The sequence below is a fragment of the Anolis sagrei genome, chromosome 4 (assembly GCF_037176765.1).
Source record: "Anolis sagrei isolate rAnoSag1 chromosome 4, rAnoSag1.mat, whole genome shotgun sequence".
In the NCBI taxonomy this organism is placed as follows: Eukaryota; Metazoa; Chordata; class Lepidosauria; order Squamata; family Dactyloidae; genus Anolis; species Anolis sagrei.
Window position 1 is genome coordinate 178,902,620 of NC_090024.1, and position 19,840 is coordinate 178,922,459.

A 19,840-nucleotide genomic window follows, 5' to 3' on the forward strand; every position below is an offset into this window, starting at 1 on the left:
TGTTAGAGTTATTTACCGTTAAATGATAAACAACAGCTTCCAAAGATGGTAAACAGGGTAGAAATGTTTCCTCTCCCTCTTTCTGGTGAACAATGTTCCCAGGATTCTGACACAGTTGTGTCTCTCACTCTCTCCGCTGTCTCACGCACCTCTTCCCTTCCTCAGTTCATAGCCACATTACGCAACTAGCATAGCATTGTGTCCCAGCTATCATACTTTTACCAATCTCAGCTCTCCTTCCACCTCACAAAGTTCTCCTACCCCCCCCCCCCTTTTCTTCTTTGAAACTTGGAGCAAAGCAAAAAAATAAATAAAAGCAAAGACATGCAAATACCCACTTTGTTGAAAGTGTGCCAAAAGAAAATGCTCACAGCAGGGAAAGGAGACCAAAATTTTAGGAAGCTGGGTAACATTTGCATGTGGTTTTATTTTTAAAATGTATGTTATGTTGTAATTAGCGGGGGGGGGGGGGTGTTGGAAGGAGATTTAGACCTTCCTTAGCTATTGTATGTATGTTCGTTATTTCAGATTTCTCACGCTGTTTGCATACTGGCTCCAGGGAGTGTTATGATTCAAGCTCCTTCCCAGTAGCCTCCCACCTGAGGTTCCATGTAAACTGGGCATATCCCAGCAAGAGACATCTTCAAGATGGCAAGACTCTCAACATATTTTGTACATGAAGGTGCCTATAGCATCTTAAAGGTGCAATGGGGGAATATGTATTGCTGCTAGGGATTTTTCTTTTCCTTGGCCCCTTTAAATCAAAGAAGCTCCTTGAATCCTTTGCTAGAGGAAAGGTCAGGCATGCAGAGTGTTGCTAATGCTCTAATGAAGAGTGGGGTGGGGCTGAGGGTGCCAGTCAGACATCAAAGAAAGGCTTTGCCAGTCCTGGAGAGAAAAGGAAGGGGAGGTGGAAGTGGGTGAGTGGCGCAGAGAGCGATGCAGAACAGCAGCTACACAGCTAGGCCAAGGGCTTTGCTTTCTCCACTACTAAGTGGATTTGCCAAGATCCTATTTGCTGGAGAAATGTGGCCGAGTAGATTTCAGCTCCCCCCTCCCAACCCCTAGTGTTTAGAAGAACTGCCTATGAGTGCTGCTGGGATGTATTTATTCTATTGAAGCAGCTTTTCTGAGATTAATTACTACCCAGCATGGTATCATGGAGACCACAAACTGGTGTGTGTGTGTACGATTCTGTTTTCATGTACAGATTAGCAGAGGTGGCAAGGCCATCCGTCCTCCACAACTATATGTTCTTACACCCAATAATTATTGGGTTATAACTGGAGATTGACCAACTTTTATCCTGTCTCAGTGAAATTAAAGAATTAATAAATAATAACAAAAAGGGCAGAAAAAGAAATAGAAGAATCTCACACACACATTCTCACCAACCTGAACCTTTACTTTAAAGAATAAAATCAGAATAAAATCTCTTCCATTTTTTCTGCAATATATCAGTACTGTTGGCTAATAAGTCAGAACACATTTCAGACCAGAAAGTTGTTGTTATTGCTGTTATCACCATCATAATCTTCTCCGTTTGTATCCTGCCTTTCTCCCTATAGGGACTCAAAACACCTAACAACCACACAATCTAATAAAAAAATATTTATTTATTATTTGAAACATTTATATTCCACCCTCCTGACCCCAAAGAGACTCAGGGTGGAGCACAACATATATACAACAAGCATTCCATGCCGGGCGATAAAATAACTATAAATATACTCAGACACTAAAATCAGTTATATCTACTTTAAAATCAATTGTTTAAGGCCATCTCAAAATGCCATGCTGGCTCCGGTCAGCAGAGTGGGGTTTTTTTTATTATTATTGCCTTATTGCACTGCCCCAAAGACTTGATCCCACAGCCAGGTTTAAACTATCTTTCTGAAGGACAGGAGGGAGAGGGCTGATCTTATCTCTCTGTATGCTGCCCAAATTATTAACCTGGCTGCCTTTCATTGGACTATTTGAAGCTACCAAACAATCTTCAAGGGCAACCCCACGTAGACTGCATTGCAGTAATCTATCCTGAATGTAAATAAAACAAATACAACAATTAAAGAACAATTAAATATTAATGTGTATATAAAGTTAAAATACAATTAAAGTACAATTAATACATCAAAATTACATTTAAAACTCACAATTCTCTCAAAATCCCACCCACAACTTCCCCAGGAGCATGCCCCTTACCCTCCCCCAAATGGCTGATGGCAAAAAAGTCTTAACTTGCCTGAGAAAGGCAAGCAGGGATGGGGCCATCCTGGTCTCTCTTGGGATGAAGTTCCACAGTCTGAGAGCAGCCACTGAAAAGGCCCTCTCCCTTGTTCCTACCAAGAGCATTTGAGCGGCTGGTGAGACAGAGAGAAGGCCCTCCCCAGATGATCATAGATTTTTAACAGGTTCAAAGAGAGATATGTAGTCCTTCAAACAACCTGGACCTAAGTCATATAGCGCCTCATCGCCTCATTTTGGCTCCTTCTAGAAGGGCCATTCCAGGTTGTCCTATCAGCTATTTTGGATGCCCACAATGTCATCGTGTAACTCCCGAGTTTGATTAATACAAAGCTGAAAATGAATTTCAGCCTTGTTTGTTGATACATGCATGCCCTGTGCTCTGCTGATAGATACGATGTTTGCTGACTCCTGAATCCTGCTCCCATGAATTAAACCTGTGCCAATAGGCATCATGCTTTAGACCAGTGTTTCCCAAATTCCGCTCCTCCAAGTGTTTTGGACTTCACCTGGAGGAGCAGAAAAGGGCGAGTAAACAATGCATGTTCCCCAGCAAAGATAAATTGGGGGGGGGGGGAGTTTAAAAATGACGCTTCTTTGGGCAGTCCAGAGGTGCTGAGGTCCTGCTGGCTTGTAGAGAGATCCTTTGTGGTCATTGCTTCTTCTAATGAGCCAGGCCCCAGACCTTCCAATGCAACATTTTGTGGGGAGCTATAGGTCTCTGCTATAACTACTTCACACATCTATTGTTTGATGAGAGGGTGAGTGCCAAGGGATCTCAATAGGTTCTTAATACTGTTTGGCCACTAGAAGAAAATGCAGCCCCTCTCCTCGCCCATCCTTTCACACCAAAGTGAAGGGAGGGTTGGAGAGATAATATTTACCTAGAAGAAAGTCCCACTAAAGCCAGTGGTGTTACTTATACTTACTAGTAGACACAGATAGGATAATTTTTCATAAAGCAGAGGTAACACACAAGGAATCTGTTAATGATAAAGTCCACAAAGGGACTATTGTATCTGTTTGAAAACTGCTGAGGAATTAAGTAGATTAGTCTGAATAAATCTTTGAGCAAATTTTGTGTCTCTATTTAAATGCAGTCTTGGCTTTGCAGCTAGTTCCAGTAGATGCAGCACCAAATGTGGAGAAGTATTTATACATTTTGTCCCCTCCAATGAGACAGAGTGAAGCAGTTGCCTCAAATGGCAAACACTGGGAGGTAGGGAGCAGCATCATGTTTTTTTCTGTGTTCCCAAAGTTACTCTGCTGACTTCAGGGACAATAGAAAGTGTTGCCCTATCACTAGTACTGGGTAGAGATTCAATTTCTGGGGGGAAAATGTATACAAAATGGTGGGAAGCACCATATTGCCCTTGCCCCAGGCAACAAAATACATTATAACAACTTCATAGATGTTTTGTGCTCTTGATTCTTCAATCTGGCACTTTGGATCTGTGGGTTCCTTTTCTCCTCTGGGTATCCAATTCCCTTCACATATTATAGCAGATATATTACCAAAGATTGCTGACAATATTCAAGCAAAAAAATAAATAAAACTCTGAGTAGCCAAAGCCATGTAGTTATCAGCCGATGCTGAGCAATATTATGGTGCCACAATGTATATGGGCAAGCAAAGTTAGAGCAGGCCTCTCTATCGTGTTAAGATTCGCAGTTCAATCCCAACATGTCTAGCAAAACTAGTTCGGGAGCAGGGCACACAAAAAGTCCTGGAGTCTGAGCTATCAAAAAAACTAGGTTGCTGTGATTAATATTGGGGAATAAAACTGGAATATAAGACAGCTTTCTTTACACAGTATAATCATTTGGCAGCTTCCAAGACTGTGGGATGAAAAAGAATAGGCAGAAATTTTAATCCATGAGATCAGACTTTCTTTTTCCTCCTTCTAGAGATTTGGAAAAATCTTAATTTCTTATGCAGATTTAGAAAATATGTGATTCAAGCATGTAGAATTTTAAAAAGTCCAGCTCTTATCTAGACAGGTTTAAAATATACATGTTTCAAGCATGTGGAATTAAAGGAGGTTCAACTGCATTAGACAGACAGAGATTTATTATTTGGAATTCGGATCACTGAAGCATACATGAACAAAAAATGTTTCTAAAAAGCTCTACAGCCCATTGGGGTCAGAAATGCAATTGCTGATGCTGCATGTTCAAACAATTCATTGCATGGACCCAAATTACAGGGGAAAACTAGAGTTAGGAAAAAATAAAAGTTAAACCAAGTCTGGAAAAAAAGAAGAGAAAATGGTACAAGAGTCCCAACACAATATTTTAATAGAGAGAAATGCTGTGGGTATCCTCATCACAGATACCCATAAATCTTTTGACATGAAGCACTTAATATCATATTGTCCTATTCAGCCATTCTACTGTAAACAGTAATCATTCCAGCACCTGAGCAGGAAGAGAAATCCTGTTCCCACCGCATTCTCTCTCTTATATCCATGTGGGTAGATGAAATGTATACAGATAATGTTTCTTTGTCCATTGTTGTTGTTTATTCGTTCAGTCACTTCCGACTCATCGTGACCTCATGGACCAGCCATGCAAGAGCTCTCTGTCAGCCGTCACCACTCCCAACTCCTTCAAGGTCAAGCCAATCACTTCAAGGATAACATCCCTCCATCTTGCCCTTGGTCAGCCCCTCTTTCTTTTTCTTTCCGTTTTCCCCAGCATCATTATCTTCTCCAAGCTTTCCTGCCTTCGCATGATGTGACCAAAGTTCTTCATCTTTGCCTCTAATATCCTTCCCTCCAGTGAGCAGCCAGGCATTATTTCCTGGAGGGTGGATTGGTTTGATCTTCTCGTGGTCCAAGGCACTCTAAGAATTTTCCTCCAACACCACAGTTCAAAAGCGTCTATCTTCCTTCGCTCAGCCTTCCTTATGGTCCAGCTCTCACATCCATAGGTTGCTACAGGAAATACAATTTCTTTAACTTTAACATCAGTTTGCAAAACCATGAAACCAACAAAGTATTTGCTACTAAATGTAAAGCACAGTGGCAAAAAGTGCACTCTTTGTGACTTAGCCAAAAAAGGTGTGCATTACAGTTGCTGCCTGCTTAGAATTCCTTCTTTAAAATAATTGTGTTGGAACGACAAAGGTTCCAGCCATGAAAAAGAAAGGCTTGGAATTCATCTCTGCTGTAGAATGAATCCACTTTAATTTCCATGGTTCAATATCATAGAACAGGCATGGGCAAACTTGGGCCCTCAGGTGTTTTTGGACTTCAGCTCCCACAATTCCTAACAGCCTCCGGCCCTTTCCTTTTCCCACTCAGCCACTTAAGTGTTGAAGTCCAAAACACCTGGAGGGCCCAATTTTGCCCATCCCTGCTATAGAATCACGGGGGTTGCAGTTTTACAAAGTCTTGAGCCTTATTAGCAAAAAAGCTTGATGCCTTATCAAACTACAAATCACAGAATTGCATAGCATTCTGGCAATTAAATTAGAGATGACATCCCTCAAATAGGTGCTCCAGGTGCTCCTGAAGCAGCTTCCCTTTTGCTTTGGCTCAGCACTTTACCATATTATGCAAATCTAATGTGTGCCCTAATTTTGGTGAGGTAATTTAGCCAAAAAACGTAAGCATTAGATTTGAGTAAATAGGATACATCTGTTGGCTATCAAACTGATCCAACTTAAATTAATACCTGCAGGAATAGCCATTTTTGGTCTCTTTAATACTACACAATAGTAGCAATTTGGTATCACTTTAATTATCATGGCACTGCCCTATGGCATCCTGGGATTTGTAGTTACTCTCCAGAGAGCTTGGGTGTCTCACGAAACTACAAATCCCAGCTTTCTATCAAAGGTAGCAATTGAGATTAAAATTAAAGTGTTCTAATCAGGTAATGTGAAAAAACCTTGATACCTTGCAGCAAAAATTGAGTCCTTTTGGCTCCTGAAATGTTAGCAAATGTTTTGTATAGTCATCTTTAAAGTTCTAAAATGTAATGAAGGAAACCTTGGCTCGTGAAAGCCAAAGTGTTTGCTCTTTTCCAGCTCCAGCTCTCCGTCTCCTTCTGAATGTGACCACGCTACTGTTGGCAGGGCTAAAGAGTAAACTCCTTCTACTTTAGGCCCTGTTCTGGTTGAGAGCCAATTTTGTACCTCTTTCTGGGTTCTTTGGGGCCAACTGTAATTGAATACTTCTAATTCAGTTGCACTTTAAATCTCAATACATATGTGTAAACATTATACAGATATAAAATTGGACAACTGTACACTTTCCTACTCCATCTTCCCTCTCCTTATGAACTCAACCAACAAGTACAATTGCTTTCTTAGGGATTCCCCATCCAACAGGATTTGAATCTGTAATAGCCAGTGACCATGGATTGTTGCACCCAGTTTTAGTAAATTGTGGCAACATGAACACAGAAATGCTAGAATATGTATGCCCACAGTGTTGCTGTTCAATAACTTTGAGTTACCTGTGAATATGGCAGATTCACTATAGCAGAGTTTCTCAAACTATGCTCCTCCAGATGTTTTGGACTTCAGCTCCCACCATTCCTAACATCAGGAAATCTGACTGGGATTTCTGGGAGCTGAAGTCCAAAACACCTGGAGGAACACAGTTTGAGAAACACTGCAATACAGTCATAGGTGTTACAAAAGCACATATTTTTAAAGAATATTGTTTTTTATTTTTCTTATCTATTTATTTATTCATTTTTATTAGTCTGGTTATAATACTGTGGCCCCTTGGCATCTGCTGGGATTTGGTTCCAGGACTTCCTGTAGATTCCATTAGACACAACAACAAAGTTAAATGGTTCCACTTATATAAAACAGCAAGGTTTACTTTTTGCATTTTTTAAAAATATGTTATCAAGCTGTGGATTGCTGAATTTGTGAATATACTGTAATTATATCCAAATTACTAATTGTAATTTGAATTTGGGGAATACATGGTAACAGTGGGAAAAAAACAATGTCAATGTTGTGATACTGAGATTCTATCTAATACAACACAAAGCTGATGGGAAACTCATTTCCTTCAGTGGTGCTACCAGGCAGTGTCTCCCTTCATGGAGAAGTAGTTGTGTGAAGTTTCTAGTGGTGTCTTTATAGAAATGTTTGTCAGTTTTTCTTGAAGGGTAGCCTTCTGGGGAAAAATAGCAAAGTTGCGCCAGTTCTTTTAGATGAACATTAAAAACTTTATGTAGAGATCCAGAAAACTCACTAATGATGATTCCTTGAGTAAATAATTAGCAACCCCCCCCCCAACTGTCCTGATTTGTCAGAAGGCAGTCTCAAGTAATCCTCTGCCTTTTCAGCAGATTTTAAAATGTCCCAGTTACTCTCTGCTCTTATGTCTTCAACTTGCTTGAATTCTGCAAACTCAGAATCTATGCTGCTATATAAGGTGTTTTGAAAGTGCCTTATATTATTGTCAATGTAGACTCCTATAATGCAGATAGCTGCATTGAACTATGAGTCTACACGGACCATATAATGAAGTTTCAAACTGCATTATATGGCAGTGTAAATGGGCCTGAGATCAAGGTACAAAACCAGCAAGGGGATGATGAGGGGTGAAACCTTGCTCTTGATTGTAGATTCAGCAAAAATGAACTGCTGCATCATTTTTTAGCTTTTTTGATGTTACTTGACCACATGTTTCCCAGTTTGCATTCAACTATGAAATATAGGAGGGCAAAAACTAAAGGGCAAGGACACATAGTACAATACCTCTGTTTATATCCACTAGAGGGAAGCATTACACACATCTTTTCATGGGGACTTGAAAGTATAGCTAACCTATACCTTGGCATACCATCATATGTACACTAGGTGTGATTTGTGCTATAAAAAGAGACTGGTGTTACTAGTAAGACAATGCAATTTGAACTGTGGAAGGCACTGAGCGGTTTGCATTACAGCATTATACCCGGAAAGATCTAAGCTTTGGGGGAGGGAACAGCGTGACATTTGGTCCTTCCTTATCCCAATGCGGTTCAAAGCCTTTACTTCATCATCACACTGCAAATACCCTTCATGCTCCCTCATGGGCATTTAGGGAGCTGTAATGACCCAGATTTTTCTGGGGCTGGAGCCAATGCACTCCTCGGCTCCCAGCCACATTTATCTTTGATTTGATTCCCTCTTTGTCTGCCTGCTCTTAATTGCAGCTCTGTCTCCTGGAGTTGGGCTGCCTCTCACCCTCTCCCAGCAGTCTTGTTTGATGGGCCCTTGGGTCAGGAGTCCTTCCCCATTGCCTCATTAACAATGCATGGCCCGGCCCATTTCGCATCCCCACAGCCTCGTTAACGAGCTGCAGCACCACACCATCAACTCCTGCTGGCTAATTATTATCATCAGCTTCTCATGTTGCAGATGTGGTAGAGCCCATGGTGGTGGTGGCGGAGTAAACTTTTCCGAGATAAGGGTTTTCTTTTCTTTTCTTTTTTCCAGAACAGGTGCCAGGAGTAACCCAAGGAGAGTAGCATTCAGACCACATTCAGAAGACTGAAAGCAATCTGGCTCGTTTGTGAAAAGGCCCTTCAGAAATACAACAAAGGATTTTCTTAATTAACCACAAAGAAATTCTGTTCTCAGGAACCAGCCACTTTAGCAGTGGGATGATAAACTTTGGGCTGAAATGCTAAATAGAAAGCAATTTCCCAGTCCTCACCAAACTTGGGTAATAGTTCGCCATCAAGTCAATTTCAACAAGGAAACAGTGTGGTGTAATGATTTGGGCATTGGACTAGGAGCCCTTCCACACAGTCATATAACCCAGAATATTGAAGCAGATAATCCACAATATGTGCTTTCAATTGGAATATCTGAGTCCACACTGCCAAATAACCCAGTTCAAAGCAGATAATGTGGGATTTGATACAGCTGTGTGGAAGGGGTCTTGGAACCGGGTTCAACTCTGTGACCAGCCATGGAAATCCACATAGGGCCCTTCCACACAGCCCTATATCCCAGAATATCAATAAGGCATAAAATCCCACAATATCTCCTTTGAACTGGGTTATCTGAGTCTGTGTGGAAGGGCTGTTAGTGACCTTAGGTAAATCATACTCTCTCATCCCCAGAAGAGGACATTGGCAAACCCCCTCAGAACAAATCTTGCCCAGAAAAACTCATGAGGAGGACTCTATATGTTGGAATGACTTGAAGGCACACAACACACACACATAAAACTTCCCTGTATGTCAGCACTATGCATGGGAGACCTCCAAGAGACATCAATTGTTCTGCTCATGCTTTGCAAGCACAAGGCGGTGTGTGGCTTCCTTGATTTAATCAATATAATTGTAATACAGCCTTCCTTTTTTTCAATTGCCTTCCACTTTTCTCAGGATTGTCATCTTTTCCAATGAATCATGTTGCCTAATATATGTTTTGGAGACCCCGGTGGCACAATGGGTTAAACCCTTTTGCCGGCAAGACTGATGACCAAAAGGTTTGGCAGTTTGAATCCAGGGAGCGGGGTGAATTCCCGTCTGTCAGCTCCATCTTCTCATGCAGAGACATGAGAGAAGCCTCCTACAGGATTGTAAAACATCCGGGCATACCCTGGGCAACATCCTTGCCAATTCTCTCACACCAGAAGCAACTTGCAATTTCTCAAGTCACTCCTGACACGGAAAAAAAATCATATGTTTTGATAAATGTTTTAATCATGCTGCTTTTAGGAAAAAGTACACCTCTTACCAAAGTTGTAAAGTAGAAAAAGAACCCAAATTTTACTACCGCAGCACTTTGGATTTTATATTTAATATCATACTCATCTTGCCTGAGCAGAAGACTTGCTCCTCTAGCTGCTCCAGTATTTTAATATAGAGCAAATGACCACAAGTGAAAGGGTCATGTTGTGCAACAAAATGGCTTTCCGGGACCTGGACCTGGACCTCAGCCGACAGAACAGATTGGCCTCCAAGGACACAGATGGTGGCCATCTCAGCTTTAGCACCATATATAGCCATCAACTAAATTTTGTGCATATCAAAAATAGATGCATTTGGAGTTACCACAAGATCAAGCATAATATCCTACATTAAAACCAGAAAGCAATAGCTGCAAAAAGAACTATTTGTGTCCACCAGGAAATTCACTTCATTGCAAAAAGTTTTTTTTTCATAGTAAAAGCCTACATTGGTGGGATTTTAAACCAAATTGCCACAGTTTCTACTGGGAAGCTGCTTGTCTGTCTGTCTGTCTATGTATCTTCCACCCATCCTTTAAATGCTAGTATCCTGAACTTTGCAAGGGTTATTTAGAAATTCCCAGGGAAGACCTAAGGAGGGCCATCTGTTCCACTCTGGGGGTAAACTTGGATGCTTCCCCATACTGTTGTCTCCAAACTTTGTCGCGTCTGTGGTCCCAAGAGAAGAGGCTTCCTTCTGCTACTTTGTTTAATAGCTTTAACTGTTCCCATGGTTGTAGCAGGATGAGTTGTAATGGGTAAGGCAATTGCTCCTTGAGCAAGACAGAAGTTATGAAAAGGATGAACAGGAGGTCCATGACACGAACTAAATTGATGTTTGTCATATATTTAAATTAACTGGCAGAAATGTGGGGAGATGAACCAGGCTGAGCAATGTGGAACTCCATCTGAGTTTGGCTAAGTCTTAGACCAATAGAATAAACACTAAGATTTTCAAGTACCTGGCAGTTTTGCATTTGCCATTTGTAGAGATAAGCCACAATATACTGTAATAGCTATAGCTGTCTATGTGAGGTCTTTTAAAACCAGACAACTCAAAAGGGCAAGTTAAAAAAAATCAAAGCATTCATTTCCGGATTTTGAATGGTGAACTTCGTGTGCCTCTAGACTGTAGAATTGATGCAATTTGATACCACAATAACCACCATGGCTCAATGCTGTGAAATCATGTAAGTTTTAGTCTCACACAATTTTTGGCTTTCTTTGCCGAAGGATATTCATTCTCAATAATCTCCAAATCTCCTTATTCCATAGCATTGAGCCATGGCAGTTAAAGTAGTGTCGAACTACAGTGTAAGTGCATCCTGAATCTGTCGTCTTTACAACAGCAAATGATTAGTTATATAATTTAGTGTTTTGCTGCAAAAGGAGGAAATCAATGTAAAGTAGTGGTTTAAGCATTAGACTAGCACACTGAGAAGCCAGGGTTCAAATCCCCATGTGGCCATAGAAATCCACTGGGAGACCTTGGGCAAGTCACACATCCTCAAGTTCAGAGGATAGCAAAGGCAAATCCCCTTTGAACAAATCTCACCAAGAAAATTGTATAATAATGTCACCATAAATATGAATCAACTTGGAGGTACATAAAACAGCAAGGATAACTTTTGTATTCGTATTACTAATTCATTTTTAATTAAATGATATTAATAATCATGCAAGAAACAGAAATCAAAGTGAGTATATGTTGCACAATATCAGAATTTCTCTTGGTTGCATTATATTCCCAGGATTCCATAGGGGTTCAAGTGCATCCAGTCGGCAGTGTAGATGTGTGCAATGTGACATATTATGTTTGTTTAAGTTCCAACTTTTAGTTATTATTGGTTAATTACTATAAGTTTATATTGTTGTATTTTATTTATTGTGTTAATTGATTTGTTGTTTGTCTGTTTTTATGGCATTGAATGTTTGCCACTTTTGTTGGAAACCACCCTGAGTCCCTTCGGGGAGATAGAGCGGGTAACAAATAAATTATTATTATTATTATTATTATTATTATTATTATTATTATTATTATACATGTTTCCATGATGTACATGAAAAATTGAAACTGATGTGTTGATGCATCATGTGTATCAGAGGAAAATGCATATTAGTGGGCATCTCTATCCAGTAGTAATGTTCTGCAAGTGAACTGAAAGGAGAACATTCAAGCAGGATGTTAGATGGTAACCTTTATTCCAAGTATTGCGAATGGAAATAATATTTGACAATATTCCAAAAAATGGTTGAAAAACATATTTGTGTTTTTTGTGGATTGAAAAAAATGGATGGGAAGAATCTTGGACTGATAAGAATCTTTGCAGTGCAGGCATAAACCATACAAAATGTGCCCATGGTGTGCCCTCTTTTGTGCACAAAATGTGCCCTTTTTGTGCACAAAAAACATTTTCTTTTTAAAAATATATTTCATGTTGTTTTCTATACAAACAATGTAATTGGGGATTTAGTCTTTGTAAAAAATTTACATGGTTGATTTATAAAGGAAACTGCATAATTTTTTGCAACAATGATTATTTCTGCATTAAAATATTATTTTCCATGCAGAAAATGTTTTTTTTTTCCTGCACAAAATAACCACGGACAAATTTTGCACAGAAGAGGTCCTGGATCACAAATAGCCTTTGAAAATTGTGGTTTTCAGACTTTACTGCAGCAAGAAGAAAATTGATGAAATTGCTCACTACCTTTGACAAGAAAGTGAAAAATTATTTCCCTAGTTAAGTATACATTTTTCACTCATAATACATTTCTAACCCCTGAAGTACGCTGGCAAAATGATTTCTGCATTCTTGGAAGCTTTTTGAAAAAGATGGCTGGACAAACAAAAGCAATGTAGAGTAAAGGACTGGGGATTGAGGACTCCCATGTTGCATATTGAGATGTGTAATTACAAGTAGACACACCAAAGTCACCTTCAACTTTTACCCATACATAAACATTCTTCTCTCCCACAGAAACACAGACTCTGGAAGAACATGGTCAACAAGTAAAGATGGTGCTGGAATCTTCCTGCCTTCCTCAGTGGAACAGACTCCTTTTGCAACATCTGACCAGGCATTTCTGTAAAGTGTGCCAGAACAACACCAAGAGTCACCTTACACCTAGGTTACTTGGAGAAGCCTTTTGTGACGTGCTTTTTAAACCGTCCTTATCAAGGTAATACTTCTGGGACATGTACCTGACTTCACCATTTGCCAGAAATATGAAGACAAGTGGGTTCTTCTTAGTTGTTTTCTCTTCACCTTCCTTTTCTTCTTGAATGAATTGGGCTGCCTAGAACTCCATTTTTAAAAACTGGCCTTATAATAATAAAATTATGATTTTGTTCTGTGTGTGGAGAGAAAAGGAAAGAGACTAAATCATTTCAAATTGCATCTTCTTCTTCTGAAAAAGGTCTTGTGTGAAAGCCATTTACATTTTAAATGGTGAAACTAAGTCCTTTATCATTTGCCCTGATTCAAAACTTGCTGTGCTTTTGTTAAAGGTATTCAATAGGCCATTGTATACCTACTGACCCATTTGGAATGTAAATATTAACTAAGTAATGTAACATCGCCTGTTGCTTTTTCCCATATCTCTAATTTGGCCAGATTCAGATCTAACCCCAAGCCATAGTTTAGGGCTGCCAACTAAACCAGTGGTTCTCAACCTGTGGGTCCCCAGGCGTTTTGGCCTACAACTCCCAGAAATGTCAGTCAGTTTACCAGCTGTTAGGATTTCTGGGAGTTGAAGGCCAAAACATCAGGAGACCCACAGGCTGAACCATGGCCAGTCTCCCCTTAACCTGGCATGTTCCATCCTCTTATTCTACACTGGCTTAGTATGAGGATATCAGAAATATCTGCTTCCATTTTAGATATAGTGCAGGTCAGTTTCTTATCAAATCAACCAAACTGTGATGAACTTTAACAATCGTTTCTTAAAACAAGCCAGTTTCATTAACCTCCATCAAGCAATTCATAACTAAAGGGAACCACAGTGACACATGACTGATAACAAATAAATAAATAAAACCTTCCAACTTCCTCGTACATATTTCAGAAGAGGCAGAAGACAGTTATTGCAGCGGCTGCAGGACACTGGTGTGTTTATATCATGATAAGCCATCTCTCTCTCTCTCTCTCTTTCTCTCTCTCTTTTCTTGGTTACGTGCAGTCACAACTCATTATTTCATCTTGAGCGAGAATTGTTACCTGAACTGTCTTATTTTCCTGATCCATTCCTTTTGTGTTACATGACTTAGATGACAAAGACATTATTATAAAATGTAAAGTAGTTTGTATAGATAATACATGTAGTTTAAAAAATCAACATTAACAAAAAAACAGAACAGTATGGAGACAAACAAGCACAGGACTGTGGTCACCAGTATTAACCTTTTTAATTATTTAAGTACTAAACCATAGTTAACATTAGATTTAGGAGTGTCGCTGGTGATCGTGGTGCTCCTGTTGTCATCTATGAAGCAACTGCAATATGCTGCTGTCCTTGAAAATTCCAAAATAATGCGGAAATGTGGTGGCTGACTATGTCATATCTTGTCCATGATTTCAGGTGTCCATTTGCTTCTTCTAACTATCCTGCACATACAGGTAGCCTAGATAAGCTTGCATTAAGTTCTGTCATTATCTTTCTAGCATGGAGATGAATCCTGAGCACCATGTGAAGATTATCGAAGCTCTCATTGTAGCTGGTGGAGTGTCTGAGGCCCAGCCAGCACCAGGTAGGAAATTACTGAAAACCTTGCCATCTAAAAGACAATGGAATGAGGATACTTGTCTGATTGTATGTTGGCTTTGTGGTCAGTAATAAGCAAAGTAAGGACTGGACTTTGTCATGTGAGTGCCTGCAACTTATGTTTAATTTACTGTGCTCCTAAGGGCAGTCTGTGTGATGTATCAGTTGAATTTTCAAGTATCAACAAAGAAAGTCGGTGGTCTGGATACCGTTTGGAGTGAGGAGATTTCTTTAGCTGCTTGGACAGTGTTCAGATGGATTTCATTGGGTTGCTTTCATGATTCATTTATTGTATCAGAAGTGAACTGAATGTATTAATGTATTTTAAAAACACAAAGTTTAAAAAACTTGACATACTAAATGTCCTTTGACCCAGGCATGTAGCCAGGGGGGGGGGGCTCGGGGGGCTTCAGCCCCCCCCCCCCGAAATTTTCATGGTGGTTCGCGAAAAGGCCTTACTGGTGCATTATTTAAACTGTTATGTTTATTAATATCATGATTTGATCACCATTCTCAATATATCCCATATGTATGGGGGTATTGGGGTAATGATACAAAAGGTTTGCTAGGCTAGACCCTCTTTCACTCAGACTCAGCCCCCCCCCGAAACTCAGCCCCCCCGAACCCCCCCCCTGAAAATTTTTAGCCCCCCCCCCCGAAACCCCCCCTGAAAATTTTTTAGCCCCCCCCCCCCCCCCGAAATGAAATCCTGGCTACGGGCCTGCTTTGACCTGTAGCTGGCCTCTGGTGTTGCTATAAGAAGGTCTTCCATTATGCATGTGGCAGGACTCAGGTTGCATTGTAGTAGGTGGTTTGTGGTTTGCTTTTTTGCCACACTTGCATATCGTGGACTCCATTTTGTGGCCCCGTTTCTTGAGATTGGCTCTGCATCTCATGGTGCCAGAGTGCAGGCTGTTCAGCACCTTCCAAGTCATCCAGTCTTCTGTTTGCCCAGGGGGGATTCTCTCATTCGGTATCAGCCATGGGTTGAGGTTCCGGGTTTTAGCCTATCACTTTTGGACTCTCGCTAAGCTGTTCCTATGAGTATCTCTGTAGATCTTAGAAAACTATTTCTTTATTTACGGTGTTGTTGTATTGACTGATATCTGAACAGGGGATGGGCTGGAGATGTCATTGCCTTGGTCCTTTCATTATTGGCCGCTGCTTCCCGGCGGATGTCAGGTGGTGCAATACCGGCTAAACAGTAGTCATGATTATTTGTATTCATGGGATATACTAATTTTAGGCAACAAGATATACAGGAAAGTAGTGCAGAATCAGCTTCTATTGCATTTAACGTGGAATCTAGAAGTTCATAAACCAGAGTTCTGTATCAATTTTTGTAGGTATAGTCATTGTGGTTGTACAAACAAGGCTTCTGAAATATTTCCTAACCTTGCTTCATTAACATTTTCATTGCTGTTTTGTTGGCAGCTCTAATCAGCTGTTACACAAGTCATTCTTTATTAGATCAGTCCTTGTTGACTGTGTGATCTCAGCCTATTGAGGATCACATCGCTTCAGTTATGATACCACTTGTAGTTATAGCTGCCTATGTGACAATATCATGAAGCCAGTTCAAAGTGGTATTTGTTCATTCAGAATTAGCCCCAAGGTAGAGTCAGTTATGAGACATCGTAATATCATCATTTTGGTTCCATGGGCCTCATTTTTTTCAAAACAAGTAGTCAACGAGGCAATCTTATTTGACTAGGGGATTATGCCAGAAACCCAATTCAGTGTAAAGGCAATGAGACTCAGCACTGTCCACATTCTGAATGTATAAGGAGGGTGGAGGGCTCTTTTGTTTCCAGCTCCCTCAAATATAGTGAAAGGAAGGGAAACTGTTCCAAGAAAGCACACATGCACACAGTTTTAGCTTAGCTATAGTAAAATGCACTCAAAATCTTTTCAAAACCAAGAATAGATATGCCTCTAAATGAATGAAGTCAAAGAAAATGGGTCTGAAATCAACTACTGTATTATAAAATATGTCTTACAAGTAGAAGTCAATCAGAATAGATTTCTAAAAGGTTTTTAAATACATATTGTTTGCTTTATCAGTGCAATTTCTAGTGTGTTCAACTGTCTGGGTCAAGACACTAGAACCAAATAATGAAAAGTTCCAAAAGCCTTTGGGACAGGCAGTTGTGGTGCAATAGCATCCTATTATTTCTATTCACCATGGTTAGTAGTAAGGAATAGTTGTCCAAAATACCTGTTGCAGGGAACTGTCGAGTCCCTGAGTTAACCCAGGAGTGAGAATCATATGCCGTCCCGAGTAGATTTCAGGTCCCAGCAGACCTAGCCAGCATTAGCCAATGTAGTAGAAGCCTGGACACTGCAGCCCAACAATATGTGGAGCTGCATATGATTCCCATCTCAAATAAACACCATGCAACTGTAGATAAAGCTGAGAGTGTGCTGCAGCATGGCAGCTCACAATTACACAATTACAGAAAGGACCAAAAAGACTGTGGGGAAGGATGAGTTGAATTGGAAAACTTAAACAGTTAAACAAGCACGGGAATTGTACTAGTCATGAGCTAACTGCTTCCAGTCTTCCCTATGGGGTCTAGGACTTCAGAAACCCATAGAGGGCACTTTTGAACATCCCTTCATGAATTGAAGTTTGTGTTTCAGAGGATGAGGAAAAGTACAAACATTCCTGTGTGTGTGTGTGGTTTCCTTAACTGTTTCAATGTGCACATTGCAAAGCCACAATTGCATCTTGGCCATCAACACAATGATTGACAGCAACACAATACTGGCTGCCCATATTGTATCTGCAGTTGCCATAGAAAGAAGGGGAAGGTCTCCTTTCTTTCACACTGGACTGACCACTTGCCTTGCAATTGTCAGATTTGCTAAAGTCTCTTGAGCCAGACATGGTCTGTGGTTTTGCAAGGATGCTTCGTCCTCTCCAGCTTGTGATGATCCAGAAGAAGGAGAGTCCACCGCCCCACTGTCAGTCCCATGCTTGTTTTTCGGCTCTGGTGCCCTCCTTTTTTCCAACACTCCAGGAGGTGATCAGCCTGCCTCAGGCAAGGATGGGAGATCCACGTTTGTTTCACCTTCTTGTCTTTGTCCATGGTTGTTAGCTTGATCGGCAGCACTGCTGGCAGCTGGGGATGGTTTAATTGCTCTTCGGGGAATCACTGAGGTGATGTTACAGGAACGCCTTTGGTGAGGGTTGACTTTGGGAAGAGTCCAGCACACCAACAGAGAATGGGAAAGGAAGTTTTGTTGCCGTATTTTCCAGTTCAGTGTTTGCTCACATGAGGTTTATTGGCAGGAGGAATGGCTCCTGATCCTGTTTGCATTTATCATCTGATCACCAAGGTTATGAAGAGATGGTTCTTGAGGCAGATGATGGGGCTAAGGATTTTCCCTCATGAGCTCACTATACCCTAAAGTGCCCTTATTGCTTTAAATCTTGTTCTAAAAAGAGGTTTATCAGTAGAAGTGTAGCCTTCAGATAACACCAAATAAAGTTCCTTAGCCTGCAAATTTCTGATGAGTATTTTTCCTCAGTCAAATTAATTCAAACAGGTGAATTTAGCAAGATGGAACTAAATTGCTTGGAAATAATTAAGCAATACAGTAAGACAGAATTTCTTTCTGTGTGTATAGCAGACATTAATCATGAACAATATGTGGTTATCTCTATTTGCAAAAGCAGGAAAATGAGTAGCAGGTAATATTATGTTACTAGTGGTGGTATTTGGTTGAATATGTGATATATATGAGTTGCTTATTCTTGTTCATTCTGTTTGTGTGCATATTATTAACTTATAATGAAGGGAGGGAAGAATGCAGCCACTATTTTGATGGTTAGTGTTACAGTAGATGGCACTGTGGATGAGCCCTCAAATCAACCATAGCTGTAAACTTTGCTTCTGGAAACTTTATAAATGATTTCACAGGAGGCCAAAAGTGTGGAACTAGGCTGCTTCCTGAGATGGCACCTTTCAAAGGGCATGGTCAAGCTGAAAGTAGAACATAAGTTGGCTCACACTGCTACTGGCATGGTTGTTCCCTTGGTAAACTAAAGAGTATTTGATGTCATTGACTTATTTCAAATATTTATATGTGTCTCTTCCAGGAAAAACAGGCCTCAAAGTTATTCCCATAATCCTCTGCAACATCATAGATTCTGGGACATTCTCGGCTTGTGCTTGGATTGACTTAATTTGTTCAATCCTACTTGGCCAGGGGCAGCGAAAATTTCTGAGCCAGCTCTGACTAATTCCAACTGTCTAGCAAAAAGTCTACAATTTATCTTGTTGACTCAGCATTGAACCATGAGAAGTTCCTAGTGCTAGCATTACTTAAATCAGAGGTTTTGGTCCATTTTTAACTAGTTTAAGAAGTTGTCTTCATGAGGTTAAGTTAGAGTTTATTAATGTGGTGTGTGAATTTACCTGGACAGTTTGATTCTAGGTTCAATCCTCACTTATTTAAGACATCCCTGTAGCTTTGCGGTGTCTGGAACACTGAAAGGTTTTCCTCTAGCCTTGTACAGTTTGCTTAGAGTTAAGGGCTTAGTTGTTAGGGAAAAGAGCTTTGGACATTGGCTCTGTTTTGCTACAGATATGGGATGTGCCTATATTAACTCCAAATGTTGCTAGACTGCACTCCCAGCACTCTTGCCCAGCTTAACCAAAACTGAGTGTTGCAATCCAATATATTGAAGATTGCATGAATCACACCCGCACCTGAAATGACTATTACATAATGTTAAATTCAGCTCCTCCTCATCTTGGTCTCTTTCCCCCCACAAGTTGGCTTTTTCTTCACTTGCTGTTCTCTCGCGTTCCTATTTCTCAATTCATTGCATATTCCACACTGTTTTCCCCAGCTCATACCTTGCTTTTGGGTAGTCTGCCTCTTAGCCAGTCTGTTTCCTGGGGTCCCTTCTCATATTAATTTCATATTTTTGGTCTGCGTAATAGTTTACTCAGAAGCATCCTGATATCCTTATTCCCTAAGTGTTTATGATCATTCCAAGTTATTCCAGAAGCTTGTTGTAAAAAGGCTGCACTGCTATAAAGATGGACCCATATACATTTCTAAAATACTTACTTAGGACTTCATTGCATATGATTAGAGCATGGATCCACTTTAAATCTGGT

General features: G+C 40.3%; 1 protein-coding gene across 1 annotated transcript in view; it reads left to right on the plus strand.

Annotated features, from left to right (window-relative positions):
• PIK3R3 (phosphoinositide-3-kinase regulatory subunit 3) overlaps nucleotides 1–19,840 on the plus strand; it is a 325,870-nt gene that overhangs the window by 110,634 nt on the left and 195,396 nt on the right. Inside the window, exons 6-7 of the mRNA XM_060773427.2 lie at nucleotides 12,923–13,124; nucleotides 14,606–14,691. Of these exons, the coding sequence (XP_060629410.2) occupies nucleotides 12,923–13,124; nucleotides 14,606–14,691 (288 nt within the window). The remainder of the gene's footprint in view (nucleotides 1–12,922; nucleotides 13,125–14,605; nucleotides 14,692–19,840) is intronic.